The sequence below is a fragment of the Melitaea cinxia genome, chromosome 30 (assembly GCF_905220565.1).
Source record: "Melitaea cinxia chromosome 30, ilMelCinx1.1, whole genome shotgun sequence".
Classification (NCBI taxonomy): domain Eukaryota; kingdom Metazoa; phylum Arthropoda; class Insecta; order Lepidoptera; family Nymphalidae; genus Melitaea; species Melitaea cinxia.
Window position 1 is genome coordinate 3,123,414 of NC_059423.1, and position 14,398 is coordinate 3,137,811.

The following is a 14,398-nucleotide window of genomic DNA, read 5'->3' on the forward strand; positions in this document are numbered from 1 at the left end:
AACAGTATTATTTTGCTGTGATCTTCTGTAAGGTTGAGGTACTACCCCAGTCGGGCAGCTTCATATTTTGAGCAGGAAATTCCTGCTGTGCCCTACCTCAGTTAAAAATAATATACAATTAAGAAGGCAGAAATATTTACGGTCTGATTGATGGTAAGCGGCTACCGTAGCCTGTAGACGCTTGCAACATGAGAGGAGGATTGCATGCCGGCTGGCATCACTTAGTCTCACTGTCAACCCAGTTCATCCCCAGGAGCTCTAGCCACCTTCCTCATCACAGGAACACAACACTGATGTGAGCAGTGCTATTTGCCTGTGATCTTCTGTAACTTTGAGGTACTTCCCCAGTTAAGCTGCTCCATATTTTAAGCAAGATATGCGTTGTGCCGTATCTTATGAATTAATTATTTATTCGTTTAAAACTGAGCTGATTAAAAAAAAAAAAAACACATTTTGTTTATAAATATCTGACATTTTTACCATTACCAGATGTAGATAAATAAAGCGTAACCGATACAGCATTTACACTTGTACAACTTAAAACGGGTAAATAAAATAAATATGACATTTCATACATACGTTTGTAATTATAATGTGATTTATTTACTATAATTTATATAAGGAAAATTATTAAGCAAATAATTCTAATAGTGGAAAAGACCGTGGAAGCACAGTTATGTATTATTAAGAGATCTTTGGACTTAAAGAAAAACATTTTTTAATATGTCAACGATAGAAGCACGAAATAAAAAATACAGCCTTCCTATCTAAATTTGATTTAAATTTTAATATATTTATGAAGAATTAATTAATATAAAAAAGTAAACATATTCGTTTGTTATTAATATGTGTTTTAAATTTATTGTATCGATGTAATTATTACTGTGTGTACAAAGACACACACACCCATACTCACTGCATAGTATAGAACAAAGTCGCTTCCCGCTGTATGTATGCTTAGATCTTTAAAACTGCGCTACGGATTTTGATGCGGTTATCTTTAATAAATAGAGTGATTACAGAAGAAAATTTATATTTTTTAGCGGTTTCTAACGCGATGTTGTAAATAAACACATTTTTTTTGCGTTTACATTGCAAATATTTATTTTGTATTTAGTGTCATCCAACATTATCATTATATCAGTGTGAAGCCAGAGCGAGTTGCAAGTAATAAATAATTGTATAATATTTCACTCTATAAATAATTTTTAATTTTGTTTTTCTGCCAGCCTGTTAGCGATTAACTTTTTAATGTACAAAAGTACCAGTAGTAAAAGTAGTAAGGCCATATACTAAACCAGTAAGGGTAAAAAATTTACCTCAGAAGTCACATCTTCAATAAGAAAAAACTTTTGGGTTAGGTAGTCTGGTTATTTTAAAACGCTGCCCTAACCAGTTCGACAAGTATCAAAACTCGACGCGGTTCTTAATATACATAATCTTATACTATTAAACGAGCAATTCTTGTATATATATATATATATATAGAATCTGAATCTCGGAAACGGCTCCAACGATTTTCATAAAATTTAGTATTTAGGGGGTTTCGGGGGAGATAAATCTATCTAGCTAGGATTCATTTTCAGGAAATGTCGTTTTATCCCTGTTTTTAGGAATTGAAAAAAATATCGTTAGAATACGAAGGTAAATTTCGCATAAGTCAATGTAGTTGAAATAGCTCGGTGGGAAATCGACCGCTCGGGATCAACCGAGAAGATCATGGTTCAAATCCACATGTCCCTGATCAATTATTTTTTCTTTTTCTTTTTCTAATTGCACTCGTTATTTTTAATTTAAATAGACTGTTCTTATTTTTTATTATTATGTCGGTAAAATCGAAAAATATTATTCATATTTTATCAATGTGTAATTCGTATTTATACTTTATGATTTCCAAAAAACACGATTTACTAAAAATACCGAGCTTAGCTCGGTCACCCGGGTACTGTAATTAATGTATGAATATTTATACAATATTAGGGCGAAAGATTTTGAAGATGTATTTGTGAGTCAGATAGTATAATTTTATCACAAAATTCTTATAATTTGAACAAAAAAGGGTAGTTAAAGATAAAGGTAAAAGCTTAACCCCTTTCAGACTATAACCTAGTAATGGCGTAAAGATTATCTTCAAATTACATCGAGAAATTACATCGAAAAAAAAAAAACAAATATCTAAATCGGTACACAAAGTAAAAATTTATAAAGTAACTCACAAAAAAAAGAGCAAGGAATTGAAAATCTCCCCTCCTTTTTTAAGTTTGTTGAAAATCTACTACACTTATTATATTAGTAAATCGGAGTGAAATTTGTATGTTCTCAGTTAAGCTACTAACCTTCATTCTCTTATTATTAATAAGCGGTTCAAGTTAAATAACCTTTCGCAACCTTTCCGCCACAGTATTATGTTGAAATGTCAAAGCCCTTATGAAATAAAAAAAATCTTAAAAGAACATTTCCGTTCTGTTCACAATATGCTTTTATATGTCCAATTAAAACTTAATTACATAGAAAACCCATTAAATATGTGTTAAATTATATTTATTTTAAGATATAATTCACCTTATCTCAAATAATGCTTTATTGAATGAAACACTACACGAAAAAAAATTGTATGTACCTAAAATCTTAATAATTATAACGCTTGTATGTATAATACACATTTCTCATTTCTTTAAGTGGTTTTAATTCACTCAAAAAAAGCTTACATACATATTTATAAAAATCTCTTAAAATCAGTTTAAAGTTTTTAAGAATATCATAATATCTTATATATAAAATTCATTTTAAATTTATGTAATAAATGTTACTTAAAATACCCCTCTGAAACGGCTGGACAGAATTTTAAGAAATTTTGAGTGTATATCGGGTAGAATCGGCCAACATCTATTTTTCATACCCCTAAGTTATGTATATAGTTAGGGGGGGGGGGGTTAAGGGAGTTAATAAAATATATGACAAAACAACGTTTGCGAGGTCAGCTAGTTATTTATGAAACTCTTCAGAATTTTTGGAGGGTCAGTGGTGGGGTCAGCTATTATCTTGTGATGTTCCTAATATTACTGGTTATAATAGGCTACAGTAAATGGTTACCACAAGGCGGATACAACGCTTTTTTACCACCTTAGGAGTATAAAAAAAATGACTATCCTTAATTGATTTTCAATGGAATGATATGATGTCAAAAACATCTAATATCAAATTATCTTTTTATCGCTATATTGTATTCAATTAAATTTCAATATCCGGTTTTATTTTTTGTATCACTTACGTCAGTTATTCATGTCAGAGTCTAATCATTGTTAAACCGACTTCAAAAAAGGAGGATGTTACTCAATTCGACCGTATCTAATTTCTTTTTCATGTATGTTCGGGGATAACTTCGTCGTTTATGAACCGATTTTGATAATTCTTTTTTTGTTGGAAAGGAGATATCCCAAAGGTGTTACTATGATAAGGAAACCAAGACCTGATGATGAAATCCTAGAGAAATCGAGGGGAACCAATAGCATCCTACATTAGTAGTACTTGAAAAACTTTGCCCAAAAATAAGTGTACATTTTTTTTTTCAGAGAGTTTCTTGAGCACAGCGAGGTGATGTTCAATGACAATGGAACTCTTTCTACCATCCCCCGACATCCTCTGATCTGGGAAGAAGAGTTGTCAGAGGGGAATAAAGAAGATGATATGGTCATCTTACCTCATATTGCTTTGTTGGTAAGTGATTATTTAAACTATTTATACATAAATAGCCTAGACAATAAGTATGGACTACGTCTAATTTAGATACCATCTTAATTCTCGAGCCCTGTTCAATCATAGTTATTCGTGAAGTTACCAATTACAGTTTTCAGAATTACTTACAAATCAATCCAACTATAACATTCTTAACTTACAAACTGCTATTTTTTTTTTTCTCCTTACGTGACACTTTTCTCTGCTCTAAGAGATATCACACCGACTTGCTCCTTACTTTGACATAATCTTCTCAATTTGACAAAAAGTGGTCCAACAACGACTCTGGCGTAGTTGTACGTGTTGGCCTAAAACATCGACGGTTTGCGGGTTCGGTTCACGTTCAAGAGAACTTTTAACTGAAGTAGGGCACAGCAGGAATTTCCTGCTCAAAATATGGAGCAGCCCGACTGATGTAGTACCTCGACCTTACAGAAGATCACAGCAAAATAATACTGTTTTCAAAGCAGTATTGTGTTCCTGTTGGTGAGTAAGGTGACCAGAGCTCCTGGGGGATTGGGGATTGGGTCGGCAACGCGCTTGCGATGCTTCTGGTGTTAGGCGTCTATAAGCTACGGTAATCGCTTACCATCAGGTGAGCCGTACGCTTGTTTGCCGACCTAGTGACATAAAAAAAAATATGTTTGTATTTGTACATACATTACTTTTCGGTTTAGATATCTGTCCTTGTGGGTCCCCCCACTATGTCTTGGAGAGCACATAATAGCGATCTCTACTCATAGTAGCGAATATATCCACCAACCTGCAGTGGAGCAGCGTGGTTGTTTGAGCTCCGATCCTTCTCCCGACAGCTGAAACAAGAAGCCTATGCCCAGAAGTGGGATATTCAGGGTGAATCATTGCCAATGGGTGGCTGGCTGATCATTGACAATAGTTGGCTTTTGTTGTTTTTGGTCTACCTATATAACAAGTTTTATTCATCTATACTTGTACGTGTAACAAGCATGAACACACAACCTCATACATAATATTAGTAATAAGTCACTATGATAAGTAAAAACAACTAGCTTGTTCTAATTATTTTTAAAAGTCATTAAGTCATCAAAGAACCCGTCAAATTATGTCATTTTGTTATTCTGACTGACGGTGTTATTCGGTTTCGGTTCGTTATTCTGACTGCTCGGTCAACCAAGTATTATCTACTCGGATGACCTATGACAAGTAATACAACGTAGGTAGACGAAAAAAATCTCAAGTAAATACGCATTATCAAAGATTACTCCAAAAGTTGTTATCAAATCTCGATGAAATTTAAATATGACCACATGATAAATATCGGCTTTCGATTAAATTAAAAATCATCTAAATCGGTACACCCAGTAAAAAGTTATGCGTATTTTCGAGGATTTCAATTTCTCTGGGATCCCATCATCAGATCCTGGTTTCCTATAATGGTACCAAACTAGGAATATCTCCTTTCTAAAAAAAAGAATTATCAAAATCGGTCCATAAACCACGGAGTTCTCCCCGAACATACATTATATATATATATATATATATATATATATGGTAAACCGCTGTTTGCCGGGTCAGCTAGTAATTTCATTTATACCATATATCAGTCGAGCCTCTTTAACATATTTTTTTTAATTTACCTCTCAAAACAAAATAAAAAAAACGACCTTTTTATTTCTTTGTTTATTTTCATATTTAGTTAAATTAATAATAACCCTACCTCCTTTTTATAAGTAAATTATTTTTTCTGTAATTTTCCAACCACTCAATGTCAAGGCCCTTTTATTATATAATATAAATAAATACAATTTCGTGGCATCAAAGTTTTAAATGAAACTATAATAATATATTTTTTTATAAACGAAAACGAAAAATAAACGCACGACTTTCGTGACACATTTAATTTACTATTTATACAGGTATGTACATACAGGGTGTCTCATCATCATTTGAGCCTATCGCAGTCCACTGCTGGACATAGGCCTTCCCAAGTTCGCGCCTGGTCCAGCGGGCGGAGAGCGTCTCACACTCCATTTGCCAATATATATATATATATATATATATATATGTATGTATATGTGTGTGAGTGTTCTTCACAAAAGCCATGTTTTAAACATTGTTAAAAAATAATAAAAGATGATTTATTTCTACGGACTCCTTTTTTTTTAATTTTTAGCAGTCTATGTCTCAATAATGATAGACAGAATTCAATATTTCTTGAAACCATGAAGAAAACCGTGAGTTTTTTTTGTTTATATGATTTCGACATTACTAGCGACCCGGGCTTTGCCCAAAATAACACTTTTATAATGTTATTAGCGACAGCGAAGGACAGAATGTGGATAGCTGGTACGGTATCAACTATACGCCTAAACCTTCCTCAAAGTCACGCTACTTATTAGAAAAAACTGCATCCGTTTCGGAGGAGTTTAAATACAAACACCGCGACACGAGAATTTTATATATTAGATATACATTATGCAGTTTTTTTTTAATTCATGGTCTTCATATTTAAGTTAAATTGAATTAAACCTGTAACGTGATCCGGTTATTCTTGTCTCTTTATCGTTATTTATTTTTATTTGACGTATAGAGGCTGGAAATGTGACCGTTGCGTATTTTACCTCTATATTATCATATTGAAAATATTAAGGAACTACGAAAAAGGTTAAGGTTTTTAATTTGAATAATTTACGTGATAACTTGATCAAAAAGTATTATATATTTTTTTAATAAGGTAAGAAAGGCCATTTAAAAAAAAAAAAAAACAATTGATCAAATTTAAGAATCTTATTTTGCACTTTTAATTGGAAAAGTATTTTTGCTCAATATCTGAACGATAACATCTGAAATCATAATTGAAAAAAGGTAATTTTTTGATCATAGATTTAGAATATTTATAAAGTTATTAAGTTATTAAGATGGAAAAGCTACAATATATTCGTTGGGATTAATGTATTCTAACAGTGTAAAAATAGCACGGATCACCAATGTCATGTATAATAACAGTTCAAAATATCAAAAATAAAAATGTCAATGTCACTTATCGGAAATGTTAAGAATGCTGTCAAGTCACCAAATGTACTGTAGATAAATTTACTGTTTTAAGTGTAGAAAGTTATTTACGCATTTTGCATGTATTTTATTTATTTTACTTTCCGGGCACCGACTTTCAAACTAATCGGACATACCGATACTTCGCTTAGTAATGAGTAATTTATGAAATAAATATTTTCGTTTCGTTTTTGACAATTCTTATAAATTTAACTGATTAAATGTCACTTATATACATATATGTGACAATTGAGATAAGTAATCGCTATGATGATATATATGATTTTAGCATATTAAATATTTATTAAGGGTATTTATCAATTCTTCTTATGTTAATGTTTCTTAAACCATAATTATAGTTACGCGACACGATCCCGAACCGAATATTTAAACATTATAGTAACTGCTGAATATTGAATATCTTTTTGAAGTAAAACTTCTTTACGCAGGCTTGACTTGGGGATTAAGCTGGTGAATGCACGACGAGGGCGTTACGTAAAGTGTGATCCGGTTAGTCGAACGGAACTTGAGAGGGAGATAAAATTTAGTGAAGATAGAAAGAGACAGAGTTACGTATCGCATATAACTGTAATAGAAACTAAAGTAGTTTTACTTCAGTCGTGTGGTCTAAAGCACACTCGTTATTTTCTTATCAGAGTCTCGTAATAAATTAAACAATATTCTAAAAGCTTTTAAAGCCTACTGTAATAAAGAAATAGATTTTTATTTCGATACTTAATCATAACATAGGCTATATAACATCACATTAGAATTCCTTATACAAAAATATGTCATATTAAAATCTAATTGTAGCCTTTATAGATAAATTTTATTAATAGTATAGTAATCAATTACGGATTTGTCTGATTAATGGTTTCTGATACTGGTTTTTGTGGCACAGACGATTAATTTTGTTCCATCTAATACCTTATACGCTTTAACGGAATTCGAAGCGGAAGATTCCAAAAACTTGTCCAAATTAATTTGTTGTGTAGGTAAAAATTTAAAGTCTATTATACACTTTATAGATATATATTATATATTTTATAGGCCGCCCATTGGACGAAATTCGACCATAAATAATTTAAATTATGAGTTTAACCTATATTAAGGATTTGTTGTCAAAGACTATACTTCTATAATAATAAACAAGAGTATATAGGCATGTGTGTGTCAAATACATAGTAGTGGGAGTAATGTTTTTATTTTTATTTTTTAACGTATTCTTATGCATAATTTAAAAAAAATTAGTATTCTGCACTCCCGCTCTACATAAACTATAAGTGTGCAAAGTTTCGTACTAATCCGTCAGCGCAATTTTCGTAAAAAGGGGTATAAATTTTTGCCTTCACGTATTTAATATGTAGATGACAAGCGTATAAAAGTTAGATGACCAAAAAGTTTTGTGCGTCCTAATGTTTTTATATAGTCTGTGCGTGTCGTGGTCGGGGCGTTAATAATTGTGAATTGTATGGGTTTCTGAATTCCCGACACAGGAGTAATATAAATCTTACAGCGGTCTTGAATATTAAGCTCGTAAGGTGTTATATGTAAAATAATAAAGAAGGTAATTATTTTGCTTACACGATCAATAACAAAAAGAAAAAAAATCCAAATCGTGTTCTGCATCAATTTCGCGTGAAGCGAAAAAAATTTAAAATTACGTAGTGATTTTCCAACGGTTAAGTTATTAAGTATTGAGTCGTTTGCTTGTAAACAAATTTTATACCTACGGAGTTTTTATAATTTCGGTATGTACTTAAAATTATTTTCTTATGACGATTTTCGTTTTTGTGATTATTACGATTAAATAAAAAATCTTTCAATAACATAACACATATATGTATAATGATCTAATATTATAAAACTATTAAGACGCAGCGTTGGCGAAACGGCTACAGCACTGATTTGTAGCTATTGCGCTGGCGATTGCGGGTTCGATCCCCGCACATGACAAGCATTTGTATTGGCCATACAGATGTTGCCGTGGTCTTGATGTTTTGCAGTCCTTGTGCGTCTTTCCACCGTGCTTCGGAGAACACGTTAAACTGGCGGTCCCAGTTGTTATCATGTACATCTGATAGCAATCGTTACTCAGAAGGAAATTGGAGCAGCGTGGTGGATTAAGCTTTGATCCATGGAGAAGAGGCCTATGTGTCCAGCAGTGGGATATTACAGACTGAAGCGTATTCTAGAACATATGCAATGAACTATAATAACTGACTACTATTACTATTAACTTGCAGAGGATATTCTTCGTATCGCAAAACGTAATATTTTATAGCCTAAAATCTAATCATCAATGAGTGTATGTATTTTCTAAATTGAAGTGTATTAAAAATTAAAAAACCCTAATCCGGTTTAGCGAATTTTATATCTACCTACTGCTAGGCTTTGCAAACCAAAAAAAAAAAAAAAAATTGAAAAAAATATACCGAGTTAAAGAGTTAAACAAACTGCCCAATGAATAAGTCAGCTTTATAATATTAGAATATTTCTATAAACGACGGATTTCTAAGTGAAATTAATTTGTTAAACAGACTTGTACTAAAAAATTGTCTTACGTCAGATGGATATCATTTTTGAGAATCTGAGATCCCGGATATAATATTGAGCATAAAGGATAGGAACATTTTATGAATTATTTTATTATATCAATTTTGTTTTTATATTAAAATATATTTAAAAATAATTTTGTATAAAGGATAGGAACATTTTTTGAATTATTTTATTATATCAATTATGCTTTTGTATTAAAATATATTTAAAGATAAAATGTGCAAATTGCAATTTTAATTAACAAAAAATACCTTTGCTGGGTTTTTTGTTCCACCGATTTTTATGGTCCGTTTTACCGGGGCAACCGAAGTGGAACCATGTGCTCTACGGGTGATGTTTGAGAATCACAACATTTTATACATAAAGTTAACATCATCTAATTTTTATTTAATTTTAGCTTAGGTAATATTTCGAGGAAGCTATACTAATGTTACGAATGATTATTACATTTTTTGTCTATTAACAATCCAATCTTTGCCAAGTCTACGCCAAGTCAATGAATTTTTTGAAATTAATAGGCCGAACCTCATGAAATATTTCGGAGGAATAACTTAAGAATCTTCCATATCATCATTACAGCCTATACAGTCCACTGCTGGACATAGGCCTCCACAAGTTCACGCCAAAAAATAGCGCGAACTCATGTGTTTTGCCCATAGTCACCACGCTGGGCAGACGGGTTGGTGACCGCAGGGCTGGCTTTGTCGCACCGAAGACGCTGCTGCCCGTCTTCGGCCTGTGTATTCTAAAACCAGCAGTTGGATGGTTATCCCGCCACCGATCGGCTTTTTAAGTTCCAAGGTGGTAGCGGAACTGTGTTATCTCTTAGTCGCCTTTTACGACAACCACGGGAAGAGAGGGGGTAGCTATATTCTTTAGTACTGTAGCCACACAGTACAGTAATCTTCCATATAAATAAAAAAATAGCTACGTGCTAAGTGCAAAACCTGAAAACGGCTGGACCAATTGAAGTAATTTTTGAAGTTATTATTCTTTAAAGTTAGAAAAAAATTATGAGGGTAAATTTTTACGATGCGCGCGCACACTGTCACAAAAAAACCAACACCCTGAAGTTAGCTGGTCAACGAATCATAAGTTAGCAACATGAAGTTGACTTCTTACGTGCGTAAATAAGTAGACACACACTTCACATTTTTTTATATTTTGCAGAAAATTACGCAGAAAAAAAAAATCACAAAAGTTAAGGATAATTTAAGCTGTTTCTATATTCGATAATTATTTATATTATTTATTTTTATATTATCTATTCGATAATTCCCAAGATAAGGCCACGTCTGTTGGGTCAGATGGTATACATACAGAACATTTTAAAAGTTTTAAATATGTAAGAATCTATTATCATCATATATATTAACACGCGAAAGTTAAGTTTGCCTCCCTTTTTAGAAAAAACCCTCACAATTACTCCACATAAATTATATATCATTTTATAGATAATTGCTTGCTCTACCGGCATCAATAATTAAAAAATTTATAATTGCTTTTGTTTTTGTAAATTAATTAATTATTAAAGTTATATATACGACGGTTTTAATTTTAAAACAACGTCAACATGATTGACGGGCGGTAATTATTTATTTATTTATTAAGTGCGAATTATTCGCACGGGTCTTGCTAGTTTAGTTTTAATAATCTGTCGGACCCAATTTATCTTCGCTTGCCTTTTTATTGTATCGTGTTCCATACAAGTCTGAAGCCTTAAATCTGAGTCGCCATTCACTGTTTGTTTTACGAATTACGAAAACATGACCATGTTTTTGGCAAAAACTGTGACCTGTTTTCTTAAAATTAATTAACAGCATTTGTGCTGTTCTTGTTGCTGTCGTTCTGTGTGGTGTTGTTGTTGTGCTGGATTATTATTCTTATTCTGATTCTTATTCTATCTAAATGATATCGTTTAACTTTAGCTTTTTGTTTATTCATACTTTTTGCACGTTAATACTTAATTAATTTAAATCGTCTCGCAAATGTTGCAACGGACTGCATTATCGCTAATTTTATTTAAAAGTTAAAGCTTTGAACGTATAACAAAAACATTACAATAAAAAACAAAAAAACCCGCTATAATACCACATTTGAAGTGTGATTCCTTGAATTGAGTTCAGTAATTTGAATTTGATTGCTATCCGGAAAATTGCTCTCAATGTTGATAGATAGATGCTTCTGGAGATTTATAGATTTATTATATTTCGTGATAATATTATATGTACCTTATGTTACCTATGTACTTAAATATAAATTCTACAAAATATATAAAAGACATTAATGTAAGAAGTAATACAAAAATTACATTTAGAAATAAATAATCTCAGGAACTACTGATCCGATTTGAAAAATATATTATATATGGCCCATATAGCCCTAATTAAACCCATATAGGCTATATATGATCACGCCAAGACTAATAGAAAGTGGAGCACCAATGAAGAATGTTTCAAAATCGGGTATTTTTCCTTTTGAGGGTTTCCTATACCACGTGGACGAAGTCGCGGACAGAAGCTAGTAATTCATATAATAATAATACGAATATAAAAAAATACAACCAAACGAAAAAAACAAAACTGTTACCAACAGCCATATAATAAATAACGACGAAAAACTTATTTTTAATTAAAAACATTTTTCCTTAAATATTTTAATAAGGTTTGTTCACATATTGAAGATGAAACATTTTAAAATTAATATTTTAAGAGGGTTTATTTATTTATTTATTTTTTTTTCACATATTGAAGATGAAACATTTTAAAATTAACTTGCACGCTAAATTACAATTAAATTAAAATTATGATACAATATTTTTGCTTCTGATAATAATGGATGACTTCAGATTACATTAATAATACAAATAACAAGCAGATTAATATCGTTAACAGCTATCTTTCCAATTCAGTCTTTCCAGTTCGACCCGCACACGTTCCATGAGTATATGATAAACATCTTCAATTTATACGATTTTTTGTGTTACCCACACATTAGGGAATTCTAAACAATTTTTAATATCATATCGAAAATCGAACATTCCAGCGGTGAGCAGGGAAATTTTTGATATGATGAAGAACTGAATATAAAATCATCATATCAAAAATTTCGATCTAACCGGTACATCGTACCATATAGCTTAATTGGCTAAAGCACCGACACGGTCAGTCGAAGATGTAGGTTCGCTGTAGATGTAGTTCCCGCTGAAACTGTCGATTTTTGATATGATACTAAAAATCATCAATTTAATTAAAAATATTGAAATACATAAAAAACATTGACAATAAAAATATACAAAAGCAAACACATATATGCACATTGCTATCACTTAAAAATGTACCCATAAAAAGTTGTATACATTCATAGCAAAAAATGTATTGAGTATATTTAAATTTTGTTTTTCATATTCATCAATATTCAGCCTTCATATTCAATTAACAATGAATCATCTAAAAGGAATATTGGAGTAAAATGATAAGCGTAGTAATCTTTTCCATTCCACATTATGTTGTTTACAGATAAAAAGGCGGCAAAAAGTCTTAAAACAATTATGTTTAACTATGTTTTCGCATTTGACCGGATACAATTATTTAAAAAAAAAAAGTGATTCATTTTGCTCATAACATACTTAGCAGTTGAGGTAGAGCATGGCTGGAAATATTTTGCGTGAAATCTGAAGCTTAATTAGCCAGTCCGGGGAAGTACCTTAACCTTCCAGAAGGTCACAGACAAATAACACTGCTCTCATGTAAATGTTGTGCTCCTGTGGCGAGTAAGGTAGCCAGAGCATCTAAAGAGGGTCACGGCTAGTTCATAAGATGTCCATGAGATGTCCATAAGATGCGGTATCTGTTTACCATAAGGCTAACCGTACGTTTGTTTGCCACGTTGGTAATAAGGTACTCAAAAAAAAAAGTTTCGTGTTTCTGTGGTGAGTTAGGTGGCCAGAGTTCATCGAGAACTATAATAGAAACGATATTACGATCGCTAACCGTTAAGCGATTATCGAAATTATTCGAATGTGAAGAACCGCAAGCCTTCAAATCAATCAGCGATGCAAGGCGATGTAGGTTCCGCTAAAACTAACAGTAGCTTACATGTCAGTAATGATGTGTACTTAAGTGTTGGTTTTAAATATTTTTGAAATTTTAACAGTTTTAAACAATATTCATTAAACACGATTTACAAAACTGGATATATATATTAAATAATTGTGAATAATGCGACTTCTATAAAAATGGTGAAATAAATAGTACTGTTTACAAATAATATTGTGTTCCTGTTAGTGAGTAAGGTGACCAGAGTTCCTGGGGGGAACTGGGGATGGGGTCGGCAATGTGCTTGCGATGCTTCTGGTGTTGCAGATATCTATAAGCTACGGTAATCGCTTACCATCAGGTGAGCCGTACGTTTTTTTGCCGATCTTTTTAATCTACTCTTCTAAAGTGTAAAATAATGAAATGTTCTAATTAACATACGAAACAACAAGAATTACTTTTATTAATTACTTCTCTACCATTGCTTAATATAATGATCGTATAGGCCTATAATGAAGTAAGTGCTTAGGTTAATTTGTTCTCGAATGATTGTTGAGAAATAAAATTTTGCAATATCCTCACTAAATGTTAGGTCTTCTATTTGTAGTTAGATAAATAACTTAGGGTTAGAAAAGGTCGTATACTGAATACTAATCAGGAACCATGACTCCTGTATCCTTAGAAGAATCACTTAAATTTTCAAATATACTTAATGACACTAACAGTCAAATAAAATACAGCCTAATTTGTTATAAATTATCTATGGCGATGAGGTTGATTGTGAACCAATAGACACTATTTACTGTTATCTATCGATAAATTCAATTTAGTGTAACAATAAACGCCTCACACTCAATGTACGCAACAAAATACCGTAAATTGTGCAATAATTGCTAGCGAATTGCTTTTGAAAATGCTGCTTCTAGTGAGCAGTCGGTGAACTAAAATATTGTAATATCTTTCGTCATATTGTTATAAACAAATCGATCACACAAAGGGAATGTGATTGCGAAAAATTGCTTAATTTTTGGTATTTG

The 14,398-nt window shown here is 31.8% G+C and overlaps 1 protein-coding gene across 1 annotated transcript in view; it reads left to right on the plus strand.

The window, feature by feature from the left end:
- The window catches only part of LOC123668098 (scavenger receptor class B member 1-like), a 41,552-nt gene that overhangs the window by 18,236 nt on the left and 8,918 nt on the right, over window positions 1-14,398 (plus strand). Inside the window, exon 4 of the mRNA XM_045601892.1 lies at window positions 3,573-3,717. Coding sequence (XP_045457848.1) covers window positions 3,573-3,717 — 145 coding nt within the window. The remainder of the gene's footprint in view (window positions 1-3,572; window positions 3,718-14,398) is intronic.